This window comes from Scyliorhinus torazame, chromosome 16, assembly GCF_047496885.1.
Source record: "Scyliorhinus torazame isolate Kashiwa2021f chromosome 16, sScyTor2.1, whole genome shotgun sequence".
NCBI lineage: Eukaryota > Metazoa > Chordata > Chondrichthyes > Carcharhiniformes > Scyliorhinidae > Scyliorhinus > Scyliorhinus torazame.
Genome location: NC_092722.1, coordinates 1,810,109 through 1,824,355, shown reverse-complemented (window position 1 = coordinate 1,824,355; position 14,247 = coordinate 1,810,109). Strand labels below are relative to the sequence as shown.

General features: G+C 54.0%; 1 protein-coding gene across 20 annotated transcripts in view; it reads left to right on the top strand.

Annotated features, from left to right (window-relative positions):
• Window positions 1-14,247, top strand: part of rap1gapa (RAP1 GTPase activating protein a) — an 809,199-nt gene that overhangs the window by 672,644 nt on the left and 122,308 nt on the right. For all 20 annotated transcript variants that reach the window (XM_072477772.1, XM_072477763.1, XM_072477771.1 and 17 more), the window contains one exon: window positions 76-179. In XM_072477772.1, coding sequence (XP_072333873.1) covers window positions 76-179 — 104 coding nt within the window. The remainder of the gene's footprint in view (window positions 1-75; window positions 180-14,247) is intronic.

The following is a 14,247-nucleotide window of genomic DNA, read 5'->3' as shown; positions in this document are numbered from 1 at the left end:
GATCGCGGGAGATGTAGGTCTTGATCAAAATCTCGGTCTGAATATTGAATTCGCTCTTTGTTCTTTCTGAACCAGGAACATTTTAATTATTACTGCATTGACAGTGCACTGGGTCACTTAGTATTCTCCCTCAAGTATGATGTCATTGGCGACCAAGAACATCTCCGACTCTTGCTAAGGTAGGTCCACGAGCCCAAGAAGGCCCGTCTCTGTGAGCACAAAGAAGGTTGGTGTCCTCGAGTGATGAGGGGAAGGTCCCAAATCACAGGCGAGGCTGAAGGACCTGGGCAGGCGTATTTAAACAATATAGAAGTACCACTCATCACTAATGAAGTCCATGCTTGTCAGAGAAAGCTGCTTGAACTGGAGAAGCGTCATTCATGATTCCCTCGCAGAGTCTGGTAGAAAGGCACCACTTGGAACCCATTAACCATTTTGACAATCAGACAATTGAATAAATACATAGAACATAGAACATACAGTGCAGAAGGAGGCCATTCGGCCCATCGAGCCTGCACCGACCCACTTAAGCCCCCACTTCCATCCCATCCCCGTAACCCAAGAACCCCTCCCAACCTTTTTGGTCACTAAGGGCAATTTAGCATGGCCAATCCACCTAACCTGCACGTCTTTGGACTGTGGGAGGAAACCGGAGCACCCGGAGGAAACCCACGCACACACGGGGAGGATGTGCAGACTCCGCACAGACAGTGACCCAAGCCGGGAATCAAACCTGGGACCCTGGCGCTGTGAAGCCACAGTGCTAGCCACTATGCTACCGTGCTGCCCTTTATAGTTTCCCGTATTTATCTATTTTAAAAGCCCTGATAATTTCACAGAAAACAGACTCTTCAAACAGCTTTACTCAAGATCTATTCATCGTATGACCTATATTTTTCATGTACGGAACGATCTGCCTGGATTGTACACAAAACAATCCTTTTCACTGTACCTCGGTTGCTCCTGTACTCGAAACCTCTCGCAATGAAGGCCAGCAAACCATTTGCCTTCTTTACCGCCTGCTGCACCCACATGCTTACCTTCAGCAACTGGTGCACAAGGACACCCAGGTCTCGTTGGACATTGCTCTTTCTCAATCTATAGCCAGTCAGATAATAATCTGCATTCCTGTTTTTGCTACTAAAGTGGATAACCTCACATTTACCGATATTATATAGCATCTGCCATGCATTTGCCCACTCACTCAATTCTTTGAGGACATTACCAGTGCGGTAGAAAACGGGGAGCCAATGGATGTGGTATATCTGGATTTCCAGAAAGCCTTTGACAAGGTGCCACATAAAAGGTTGTTGCATAAGATAAAGATGCATGGCATTAAGGGGAAAGTAGTAGCATGGATAGAGGATTGGTTAATTAATAGAAAGCAAAGAGTGGGGATTAATGGGTGTTTCTCTGGTTGGCAATCAGTAGATAGTGGTGTCCCTCAGGGATCAGTGTTGGGCCCACAATTGTTCACAATTTACATAGATGATTTGGAGTTGGGGACCAAGGGCAATGTGTCCAAGTTTGCAGACGACACTAAGATGCGTGGTAAAGCAAAAAGTGCAGAGGATACTGGAAGTCTGCAGAGGGATTTGGATAGGCTAAGTGAATGGGCTAGGGTCTGGCAGATGGAATACAATGTTGACAAATGTGAGGTTATCCATTTTGGTAGGAATAACAGCAAAAGGGATTATTATTTAAATGATAAAATATTAAAACATGCTGCTGTGCAGAGAGACCTGGGTGTGCTAGTGCATGAGTCGCAAAAAGTTGGTTTACAGGTGCAACAGGTGATTAAGAAGGCAAATGGAATTTTGTCCTTCATTGCTAGATGGAGTTTAAGACTAGGGAGGTTCTGCTGCAATTGTATAAGGTGTTAGTGAGGCCACACCTGGAGTATTGTGTTCAGTTTTGGTCTCCTTACTTGAGAAAGGACGTACTGGCACTGGAGGATGTGCAGAGGAGAGTCACTAGGTTAATCCCAGAGCTGAAGGGGTTGGATTAAGAGGAGAGGTTGAGTAGACTGGGACTGTACTCGTTGGAATTTAGAAGGATGAGGGGGGATCTTATAGAAACATATAAGATTATGAAGGGAATAGATAGGATAAATGCGGGCAGGTTGTTTCCACTGGCTTGTGAAAGCAGAACTAGGGGGCATAGCCTCAAAATAAGGGGAAGTAGATTTAGGACTGAGTTTAGGAGGAACCTCTTCACCCAAAGGGTTGTGAATCTATGGAATTCCTTGCCCAGTGAAGCAGTAGAGGCTCCTTCATTAAATGTTTTAAAAATAAAGATAGATAGTTTTTTGAAGAATAAAGGGATTAAGGGTTATGGTGTTCGGGCCGGAAAGTGGAGCTGAGTCCACAAAAGATCAGCCATGATCTCATTGAATGGTGGAGCAGGCTCGAGGGGCCAGATGGCCGACTCCTGCTCCTAGTTCTTATGTTCTTATGTGACAATCAATCTAAATCTAAGAGTTTGCACTTTGTTAATGTGCAGTAGGAGAAACATAGGAAATAGGAGCAGGAGGAGGCCATTCGGCCCTTCGAGCCTGCTCCGCCATTCATTATGAGCATGGCTGCTGGTCCAACTCTATGACCTTTCCCAGCTTCCCCCATATTCTTTGATCCTCTTTGCTCCCAGTACCATAGCTAACTACTTCTTGAAAATACACAATGTTTTACCTCAACTGCTTCCTGGGGCAGCGAGTTCCACAGGCCAACCAGTCTCTGCATGAAACACTGTCTCTTCATGTCTGCCATAAAAGGTTTACCCGGTACCCTCAAACTATGATCCCTGATTCTGGACACACCCACTATCGGGAACATCCTTCCTGCATCTACCCTGTCCAGTCCTGTTAGGATTTTATAGGTTTCAATGAGATCCTCCCTCATTCTTCTGAACTCCAGCGAATATAATCCAAACCGATTCAATCTTTCCCCATATGACATTTCCGCCATCCCTGGAATCAGTCTGGTAAACCTTCGCTGCACTCCCTCAAGAGCAAGAACATCCCTCCTCAGATAAGGACACCAAAACTGCCCACAATACTCCAGGTGTGGCCTCACCAAGCCCTGTGTAATTGCAGCAAGACTTCCCTGCTCCTGTACTCGAAACCTCTCGCAATGAAGGCCAACATACCATTTGCCTTATTTACCGCCTGCTGCACCTGCATGTTTACCTTCAGCAACTGGTGCACAAGGACACCCAGGTCTCGTTGGACATTGCTCTTTCTCAATCTATAGCCAGTCAGATAATAATCTGCATTCCTGTTTTTGCTACTAAAGTGGATAACCTCACATTTACCGATATTATAGAGCATCTGCCATGCATTTGCCCACTCACTCAATTTGTCCAAATCACACTAAAGCATCTCTGCATCCTCCTCACAGCTCATCCTCCCACCCAGCTTTGTGTCATCTGCAAATTTGAAGCTATTACATTTAGTTCCTTTGTCCAAATCATTAATATATATTGTGAATAGCTGGGGTCCCAGCACCGATCCCTGCGGTACCCCACTAATCACTGCCTGCCAATTGGAAAAAGACCCGTTCATTCCTCCTCTTTGTTTCCTGTCCGACAATCAGTTTTCTATCCATCTCAATACACTGCCCCCAATCCCATACGTTTTAATTTTACACGCTAATCTCTTGTGTGCAACTTTGTCAAAAGTTTTCTGAAAGTCCAAATAAACCACATCCACTGGCTCCCCCTCATCACCTCTATTAGTTACATCTGTTATGGGCGAGGCGTTTTCAGAACCCCAAAATATATCAGGAGTTAAACCAACCTCTCCCTTTAATGGATTTGTTGCTTTTCCGAGCACACGGCTTGTTCCCTAGGTGTGGGATTACAATTATGGACACGTGGGTTTTTAAACACAAAACAATGTTTATTCCATGAACTCAACTTAACATCTTAAATAAACATTGGATCTCTTAACACTCCTTACTCCAAAGATAACTCAGAAAATATTGCAACAGTAAATAATTCCTTAAAATGTTCCTTCAAACTTCCAAGAGACTTAACACCTTTAAACAAAATCACATCAGGTTAAAAGATTCACTTTAATGGCAGATATTCAGCTCACTGCAAAACACAGACCCACACCCAGCTCTTTTCAAAACTTGCAGTGCTCTGGAAATACACAGACACACACACACACACTGGGCGCGATTCTCCGCTCCCGCGCCGGTTGGGAGAATCGCCTGGGTCGCCAAATTTTCCCGCGACGCCGGCCCTCCCCGATTTACGGAAGCGGCCAGATCACCACAATCGCGTTTTGCGCGGCGCGGTACAGTGAATCGCCCGAGACAGCCAAAATGGCGATTCACCGGTACCCCCGCGATTCTCCGGCCCGGATGGGCCGAGCGGCCTGCCCAAAACGGCGGGTTCCCCCCGGCGCCGTCCACACCTAGTCGCTGTCGGCGGGAACGCTGGGGGGGGGGGCGGCCTGTGGGGGGGCAAGGGGGGATTCTGCACCGGGGGGGCCTCAAATGGGGTCTGGCCCATGATCAGTGCCCACCGATCGTCGGGCCGGCCTCTCTGAAGGAGGACATCCTTTCTTCCGCAGCCCCGCAAGATCCGTCAGACATCTTCTTGCGGGGCGGACTCGGAGAGGACGGCATCCTCGCATGCGCGGGTTGGCGCCAGTTATGCGGCGCCGGCCTGACACCCGTAAATGATGTGGCGCCGCTCCTAGCCCATTATCGGGCCCTGAATCGGTCGGGGTAGGGGCCGTTTTGCGCCGTCGTGAACCTCGGCGGCGCGAACACTCTGCCTCCATTTCAGAGAATCGCGCCCACTGTTTTTAAACTGAAACTAAACTGCAAATATGGCTGACCTGACCTCAGCCCCACCCACTCTCTGACATCACTGTTTTCTTAAAGGTACATTGCTTAAACATCCATGTCTTAAAAGTACTCTCACATGACACATCCTTGAAGAGTTCCAGTACAAAGAACAAAGAAAATTACAGCACAGGAACAGGCCCTTCGGCCCTCCCAGCCTGCGCCGACCCATATCCTTTATCTAAACCTGTCACCTATTTTCCAAGGATCTACTTCCCTCTGTTCCCCGCCCATTCATATATCTGTCTAGGTGCATCTTAAATGATGCTAGCGTGCCCGCCTCTACCACCTCCGCTGGCAAAGCGTTCCAGGCACCCACCACCCTCTGCGTAAAAAAATTTCCACGCACATCTCCCTTAAACTTTCCCCCTCTCACCTTGAAATCGTGACCCCTTGTAATTGACACCCCCACTCTTGGAAAAAGCTTGTTGCTATCCACCCTGTCCATACCTCTCATAGTTTTGTAGACCTCAATCAGGTCCCCCCTCAACCTCCATCTTTCCAACGAAAACAATCCTAGATTCGTCAAACATGATTTTTCCTTCATAATTCCATGCTGACTGTGTCCGATCCTGCCACTGTTTCCTAAGTACTCTGCTATAAAATCTCTGATTATGGCTTCTAGAATTTTCCACACGACCGACGGCAGGCTTACTGGATAGAATTCCCTGTTTTCTCTCGACCTCCCTTTTTTGAATAGTGGAATTACATTATCTACCCTCCAATGTGTAGGAACTGATCCAGAACCTATATAATCCTGGAAGGTGACCACCAATGCATCCACTATTTCTACTTCCTTCAGTACTCTGGGATGTAGATTATCAGGACGTGGTGTTTTATCAGCCTTCAACCCCATCAATTTCCCCAACACCATTTCTCTACTAATACTTATTTCCTTCAGTTCCTCCCTCTCCCTAAACCCTGTGTTCCCCAACATTTCTGGTATCTTATTTGTGTCCTCATTTGTGAAGACAGAACCAAAGTATGTATTTAGTTAGCCAGCCATTTATTTGTTCCCCATTATAAATTCTCCTGTTTCTGACGATAAGGGACCTACATTTGTCTTCGGCAATCTTTTTCTCTTCATAGACCAATAGAAACTTTCACAGTCAATTTTTATGTTCCCCACAAGCTTACTTTCACACTCTATTTAACGCTTCTGAATTAATCCCTTGGTCTTCCTTTGCCAAATTATAAATTGCTCCCAATCTTCAGGTATGTTGATTTTCTTGACCGATTTGTAAGCCTCTTCCTTGGATCGAACACTATCTCTAATTTCTCTTGTAAGCCATGCTTTGGCCACCTTTTCTGTTTTACTTTTGTGCCAGACAGGAATAAACAATTGTTGCAGTTCCCCCAATTGCTCCTTGAATGTTTGCCATTTATGTTATTACTTAATGGGACAGTGAGGGGGATCAGGGTGACACTCCCCATCAGAAAAGTCACATTTAACATCACTGTTAGTCAATGAGCTGGAGGCAGGAATGAGACTAGGAACCGTCAGGTTATCCATCCCTGTCACACAGCGACACTCTCTGATTGACACAGGAATGACCTCCTTTCTGACGAGCAATGCATGGGTCACTATGACCAGGAATAAGTAATACTGGGGTCACTGTGACCAGTAATACTGGAGTCAACTGACCAGAAACAATGCAGTCACTCTAACTGGGAATGCTGGGGTCACCATGACTGGGAATCTGGGGTCACTCTGACCAGGAATGCTGGGGTCACTCTGACCGGGAATGCTGGGTTCACCATAACTGGGAATGCTGGGGTCACTCTGACCGGGAATGCTGGGGTTACTCTGACCGGGAATTCTGGGGTCACTCTGGGGCCACTCTGACCGGGAATGCTGGGGTCACTCTGGGGTCACTCTGACTGGGAATGCTGGGGTCACTCTGACCGGGAATGCTGGGGTCACTCTGACCGGGAATGCTTGGGTCACTCTGGGGTCATTCTGACCGGGAATGCTGGGTTCACTCTGTCCGGGAATGCTGGGGTCACTCTAACCGGGAATGCTAGGGTCACTCTGACCGGGAATGCTGGGGTCACTCTGACCGGGAATGCTGGGGTCACTCTGGGGTCAATCTGATCGGGAATGCTAGGGTCACTCTGGGGTCACACTAACCGGGAATGCTGGGGTCACTCTGTCCGGGAATGCTGGCGTCACTCTGGGGTCACTCAAACCGGGAATGCGAGGGTCACTCTGACCGGGAATACCGAGGTCCCACTGATCGGGAATGCTGGGGTCACTCTGGGGTCAGACTGACCGGGAATGCTGGGGTAACTCTGACCGGGAATGCTGGGGTCAATCTGGGGTCACTCTGACCGGGAATGCTGGGGTCACACTCACCGGGAATGCTGGGGTCAATCAGACCAGGAATGCTGGGGTCACTCTGGGGTCACTCTGACCGGGAATGCTGGGGTCACTCTGACTGGGAATGCTGGGGTCACTCTGGGGTCACTCTGACCAGGAATGCTGGGGTCACTCTGACCGGGAATGCTGGGGTCACTCTGACCGGGACTACTGGGGTCACTCTGACCGGGAATGCTGGGGTCACTCTGACCGGGAATGCTGCGGTCACTCTGACCGGGAATGCTGCGGTCACTCTGGGGTCAATCTGACGAGGAATGCTGGGGTATCTCTGACCGGGAATGCTGGGGTCACTCTGACCGGGAATGCTGGGGTCACACTGGGGTCACTCAGACCGGGAATGCTGGGGTCACTCTGACCGGGAATGCTGGGGTCACTCTGACCAGGAATGCTGGGGTCACTCTGGGGTCACTCTGACCGGGAATGCTGGGGTCACTCTGACCGGGAATGCTGGGGTCACTCTGGGGTCACACTGACCGGGAATGCTGGGGTCACTCTGACCGGGAATGCTGGGGTCACTCTGACCGGGAATGCTGGGGTCACTCTGGGGTCACTCTGACCGGGAATGCTGGGGTCACTCTGGGGTCACACTGACCGGGAATGCTGGGGTCACCCTGACCGGGAATGCTGAGGTCACTCTGACCGGGAATGCTGGAGTCACTCTGACCGGGAATGCTGAGGTCACTCTGACCGGGAATGCTGGGGTCACTCTGGGGTCACTCTGACCGGGAATGCTGGGGTCACTCTGGGGTCACACTGACCGGGAATGCTGAGGTCACTCTGACCGGGAATGCTGGAGTCACTCTGACCGGGAATGCTGGTGTCACTCTGACCGGGAATGCTGGGGTCACTCTGACCAGGAATGCTGGTGTCACTCTGACCGGGAATGCTGGGGTCACTCTGACCGGGAATACTGGGGTCACTCTGACCGGGAATACTGGGGTCACTCTGACCGGGAATGCTGCGGTCACTCTTACCCGGAATGCTGGGGTCCCTCTGACCGGGAATGCTTGGGTCACTCTGACCGGGAATGCTGGGGTCACTCTGACCGGGAATGCTGGGATCACTCTGGGGTCACTCTGACCGGGAATGCTGGGGTCACTCTGGGGTCACACTGACCGGGAATGCTGGGGTCACTGACCGGGAATGCTAAGGTCACTCTGACCGGGAATGCTGGGGTCACTCTGACCGGGAATGCTGGGGTCACTCTGACCAGGAATGCTGGGGTCACTCTGACCGGGAATGCTGGGGTCACTCTGGGGTCACACTGAACGGGAATGCTGGGGTCACTCTGGGGTCACACTGACCGGAATGCTGGGGTCACTCTGACCGGGAATGCTGGGGTCACTCTGACCGGGAATGCTGGGGTCAGTCTGCCCGGGAATGCTGGGGTCACTGTGACCGGGAATGCTGGGGTCACTCTGACCGGGATTGCTGGGGTCATTCTGACCGGGAATGCTGGGGTCACTCTGGGGTCAATCTGACCGGGAATGCTGGGGTCACTCTGACCGGGAATGCTCGTGTCAGTATGACCGGGAATGCTGGGGTCACTCTGACCGGGAATCCTGGGGTCACTCTGACCGGGAATGCTGGGGTCACTCTGGGGTCACTCTGACCGGAAATGCTGGGGTCACTCTGACCAGGAATGCTGGGGTCAATCTGACCGGGAATGCTGGGGTCACTATGCCCGGGAATGCTGTGGTCACTCTGACCGGGAATACTGGGGTCACTGTGACCGGGAATGCTGGGGTCACTCTGGGGTCACTCTGCCCGGGAATGCTGGCGTCACTCTGACCGGGAATACTGGGGTCACTGTGACCGGGAATGCTGGGGTCACTCTGGGGTCACTCTGACCGGGAATGCTGGGGTCACTCTGACCGGGAATGCTGGGGTCACTCTGACCGGGAATGCTGGGGTCACTCTGGGGTCACTCTGCCCGGGAATGCTGGGGTCACTCTGACCGGGAATGCTGGGGTCACTCTGGGGTCAATCTGACTGGGAATGCTGGGGTCACTCTGACCGGGAATGCTGGGGTCACTCTGACTGAGAATCCTGGAATCACTCTGACTGGGAATGCTGGGGTCAATCTGACCGGGAATGCTGGGGTCACTATGCCCGGGAATGCTGGGGTCACTCTGACCGGGAATACTGGGGTCACTGTGACCGGGAATGCTGGGGTCACTCTGACCGGGAATGCTGGGGTCACTCTGTGGTCACTCTGACCGGGATTGCTTGGGTCACTCTGACCGGGAATGCTGGGATATCTCTGGGGTCACTGTGACCGGGAATGCTGGGTTCACTCTGGGGTCACTCTGACCGGGAATGCTGGGGTCACTCTGACCGGGAATTCTGGGGTCACTCTGACCGTGAATGCTGGGGTCACTCTTACCGGGAATGCTGGGGTCACTCTAACCGGGAATGCTCGGGTCACTCTGGGGTCACTCTGACCAGGAATGCTGGGGTCACTCTGGGGTCACTCTGCCCAGGAATGCTGGGGTCACTCTGCCCGGGAATGCTGGGGTCACTCTGACCGGGAATGCTGGGGTCACTCTGGGGTCAATCTGACTGGGAATGCTGGGGTCACTCTGACCGGGAAGCTGGGGTCACTCTGACCGGGAATACTGGGGTCACTCTGCGGTCACTCTGACCAGGAATGCTGGGGTCAATCTGACCGGGAATGCTGGGGTCACTATGCCCGGGAATGCTGGGGTCACTCTGACCAGGAATACTGGGGTCACTGTGACCGGGAATGCTGGGGTTACTCTGACCGGGACTGCTGGGGTCACTCTGACCGGGAATGCTGGGGTCACTCTGAGGTCAATCTGACCGGGAATGCTGGGGTCACTCTGACCGGGAATGCTCGGGTCAGTCTGACCGGGAATGTTGGGGTCACTCTAACCGGGAATGCTGGGGTTACTCTAACCGGGAATGCTGGGGTCACTCTGACCAGGAATGCTGGGGTCACTCTGGTGTCCCTCTGACCAGGAATGCTGGGGTCACTCTGCCCGGGAATGCTGGGGTCCCTCTGGGGTCACTCTGACCGGGAATGCTGGGGTCACTCTGTGGTCACTCTGACCGGGATTGCTGGGGTCACTCTGACCAGAAATGCTGGGGTCACTCAGCCCGGGAATGCTGGGGTCACTGTGACCGGGAATGCTGGTGTCACTCTGACCGGGAATGCTGGGGTCACTCTGACCGGGAATGCTGGGGTCACTCTGACCGGGAATGCTGGGGTCATTCTGGGGTCAATCTGACTGGGAATACTGGGGTCACTCTGACCCGGAATGCTTGGGTGAGTCTGACCGGGAACACTGGGGTCACACTGACCGGGAACCCTGGGGTCACTCTGACCGGGAATGCTGGGGTCACTCTGACCGGGAATGCTGGGGTCACTCTGACCGGGAATGCTGGGGTCATTCTGGGGTCAATCTGACCAGGAATGCTGGGGTCACTCTGCCCGGGAATACTGGGGTCCCTCTGGGGTCACTCTGACCGGGAATGCTGGGGTAACTCTGGGGTCACTCTGACCGGGAATGCTGGGGTAACTCTGGGGCCACTCTGACCTGGATTGCTGGGGTCACTCTGGGGTCACTCTGACCTGGATTGCTGGGGTCACTCTGGGGTCACTCTGACCAGGAATGCTGGGGTCACTCTGCCCGGGAATGCTGGGGTCACTGTGACCAGGAATGCTGGGGTCACTGTGACCGGGAATGCTGGTGTCACTCTGACCGGGAATGCTGGGGTCACTCTGGGGTCAATCTGACCTTGAATGCTGGGGTCACTCTGACCGGGAATGCTTGGGTCAGTCTGACCGGGAATGCTGGAGTCACTCTGACCGGGAATGCTGGGGTCACTCTGGGGTCACTCTGACCGGGAATGCTGGGGTCACTCTGACCAGGAATGCTGGGGTCAATCTGACCTGGAATGCTGGGGTCACTCTACCCGGGAATTCTGGGGTCACTCTGACCGGGAATACTGGGGTCACTGTGACCAGGAATGCAGGGGTCACTCTGGGGTCTCTCTGACCAGGAATGCTGGGTTCACTCTGCCCGGGAATGCTGGGGTCACTATGACCGGGAATGCTGGGGTCACTCTGGGGTCACTCTGACCGGGAATGCTGGGGTCACTCTGGGGTCACTCTGCCCGGGAATGCTGGGGTCACTCTGCCCGGGAATGCTGGGGTCACTCTGACCGGGAATGCTGGGGTCACTCTGGGGTCAATCTGACTGGGAATGCTGGGGTCACTCTGACCGGGAATGCTGGGGTCACTCTGACTGAGAATCCTGGAATCACTCTGACTGGGAATGCTGGGGTCACTCTGGGGTCACTCTGACCAGGAATGCTGGGGTCAATCTGACCGGGAATGCTGGGGTCACTATGCCCGGGAATGCTGGGGTCACTCTGACCGGGAATACTGGGGTCACTGTGACCGGGAATGCTGGGGTCACTCTGGGGTCACTCTGCCCGGGAATGCTGGGGACACTCTGACCGGGAAAACTGGGGTCACTGTGACCGGGAATGCTGGGGTCACTCTGACCGGGAATGCTGGGGTCACTCTGTGGTCACTCTGACCGGGATTGCTTGGGTCACTCTGACCGGGAATGCTGGGGTATCTCTGGGGTCACTGTGACCGGGAATGCTGGGTTCACTCTGGGGTCACTCTGACTGGGAATGCTGGGGTCACTCTGACCGGGAATTCTGGGGTCACTCTGACCGGGAATGCTGGGGTCACTCTTACCGGGAATGCTGGGGTCACTCTAACCGGGAATGCAGGGGTCACTCTGGGGTCACTCTAACCGGGAATGCTCGGGTCACTCTGGGGTCACTCTGACCAGGAATGCTGGGGTCACTCTGGGGTCTCTCTGACCAGGAATGCTGGGTTCACTCTGCCCGGGAATGCTGGGGTCACTATGACCGGGAATGCTGGGGTCACTCTGGGGTCACTCTGACCGGGAATGCTGGGGTCACTCTGGGGTCACTCTGACCAGGAATGCTTGGGTCACTCTGCCCGGGAATGCTGGGGTCACTGTGACCGGGAATGCTGGGGTTACTCTGACCGGGAATGCTGGGGTCACTCTGACCGGGTATGCTGGGGTCACTCTGAGGTCAATCTGACCGGGAATGCTGGGGTCACTCTGACCGGGAATGTTGGGGTCACTCTGACCGTGAATGCTGGGGTCACTCTGGTGTCACTCTAACCGGGAATGCTGGGGTTACTCTAACCGGGAATGCTGGGGTCACTCTGACCAGGAATGCTGGGGTCACTCTGGTGTCCCTCTGACCAGGAATGCTGGGGTCACTCTGCCCGGGAATGCTGGGGTCCCTCTGGGGTCACTCTGACCGGGAATGCTGGGGTCACTCTGCCCGGGAATGCTGGGGTCCCTCTGGGGTCACTCTGACCGGGAATGCTGGGGTCACTCTGTGGTCACTCTGACCGGGATTGCTGGGGTCACTCTGGGGTCACTCTGACCAGGAATGCTGGGGTCACTCAGCCCGGGAATACTGGGGTCACTCTGACCAGGAATGCTTGGGTCAGTCTGACCGGGAACGCTGGGGTCACACTGACCGGGAACCCTGGGGTCATTCTGACCGGGAATGCTGGGGTCACTGTGACCGGGAATGCTGGGGTCACTCTGACCGGGAATGCTGGGGTCACTCTGACCGGGAATGCTGGGGTCATTCTTGGGTCAATCTGACCAGGAATGCTGGGGTCACTCTGCCCGGGAATGCTGGGGTCCCTCTGGGGTCACTCTGACCGGGAATGCTGGGGTCACTCTGGGGTCACTCTGACCTGGATTGCTGGGGTCACTCTGGGGTCACTCTGACCAGGAATGCTGGGGTCACTCTGCCCGGGAATGCTGGGGTCACTGTGACCAGGAATGCTGGGGTCACTGTGACCGGGAATGCTGGTGTCACTCTGACCGGGAATGCTGGGGTCACTCTGGGGTCAATCTGACCTTGAATGCTGGGGTCACTCTGACCGGGAATGCTTGGGTCAGTCTGACCGGGAATGCTGGGGTCACACTGACCGGGAACCCTGGGGTCACTCTGACCGGGAATGCTGGGGTCACTCTGGGGTCACTCTGACCGGGAATGCTGGGGTCAATCTGACCGGGAATGCTGGGGTCACTATGCCCGGGAATGCTGGGGACACTCTGACCGGGAAAACTGGGGTCACTGTGACCGGGAATGCTGGGGTCACTCTGACCGGGAATGCTGGGGTCACTCTGTGGTCACTCTGACCGGGATTGCTTGGGTCACTCTGACCGGGAATGCTGGGGTATCTCTGGGGTCACTGTGACCGGGAATGCTGGGTTCACTCTGGGGTCACTCTGACCGGGAATGCTGGGGTCACTCTGACCGGGAATTCTGGGGTCACTCTGACCGGGAATGCTGGGGTCACTCTTACCGGGAATGCTGGGGTCACTCTAACCGGGAATGCAGGGGTCACTCTGGGGTCACTCTGCCCGGGAATGCTGGGGTCACTCTGCCCGGGAATGCTGGGGTCACTCTGACCGGGAATGCTGGGGTCACTCTGGGGTCAATCTGACTGGGAATGCTGGGGTCACTCTGACCGGGAATGCTGGGGTCACTCTGACTGAGAATCCTGGAATCACTCTGACTGGGAATGCTGGGGTCACTCTGGGGTCACTCTGACCAGGAATGCTGGGGTCAATCTGACCGGGAATGCTGGGGTCACTATGCCCGGGAATGCTGGGGTCACTCTGACCGGGAATACTGGGGTCACTGTGACCGGGAATGCTGGGGTCACTCTGGGGTCACTCTGCCCGGGAATGCTGGGGACACTCTGACCGGGAAAACTGGGGTCACTGTGACCGGGAATGCTGGGGTCACTCTGACCGGGAATGCTGGGGTCACTCTGTGGTCACTCTGACCGGGATTGCTTGGGTCACTCTGACCGGGAATGCTGGGGTATCTCTGGGGTCACTGTGACCGGGAATGCTGGGTTCACTCTGGGGTCACTCTGACTGGGAATGCTGGGGTCACTCTGACCGG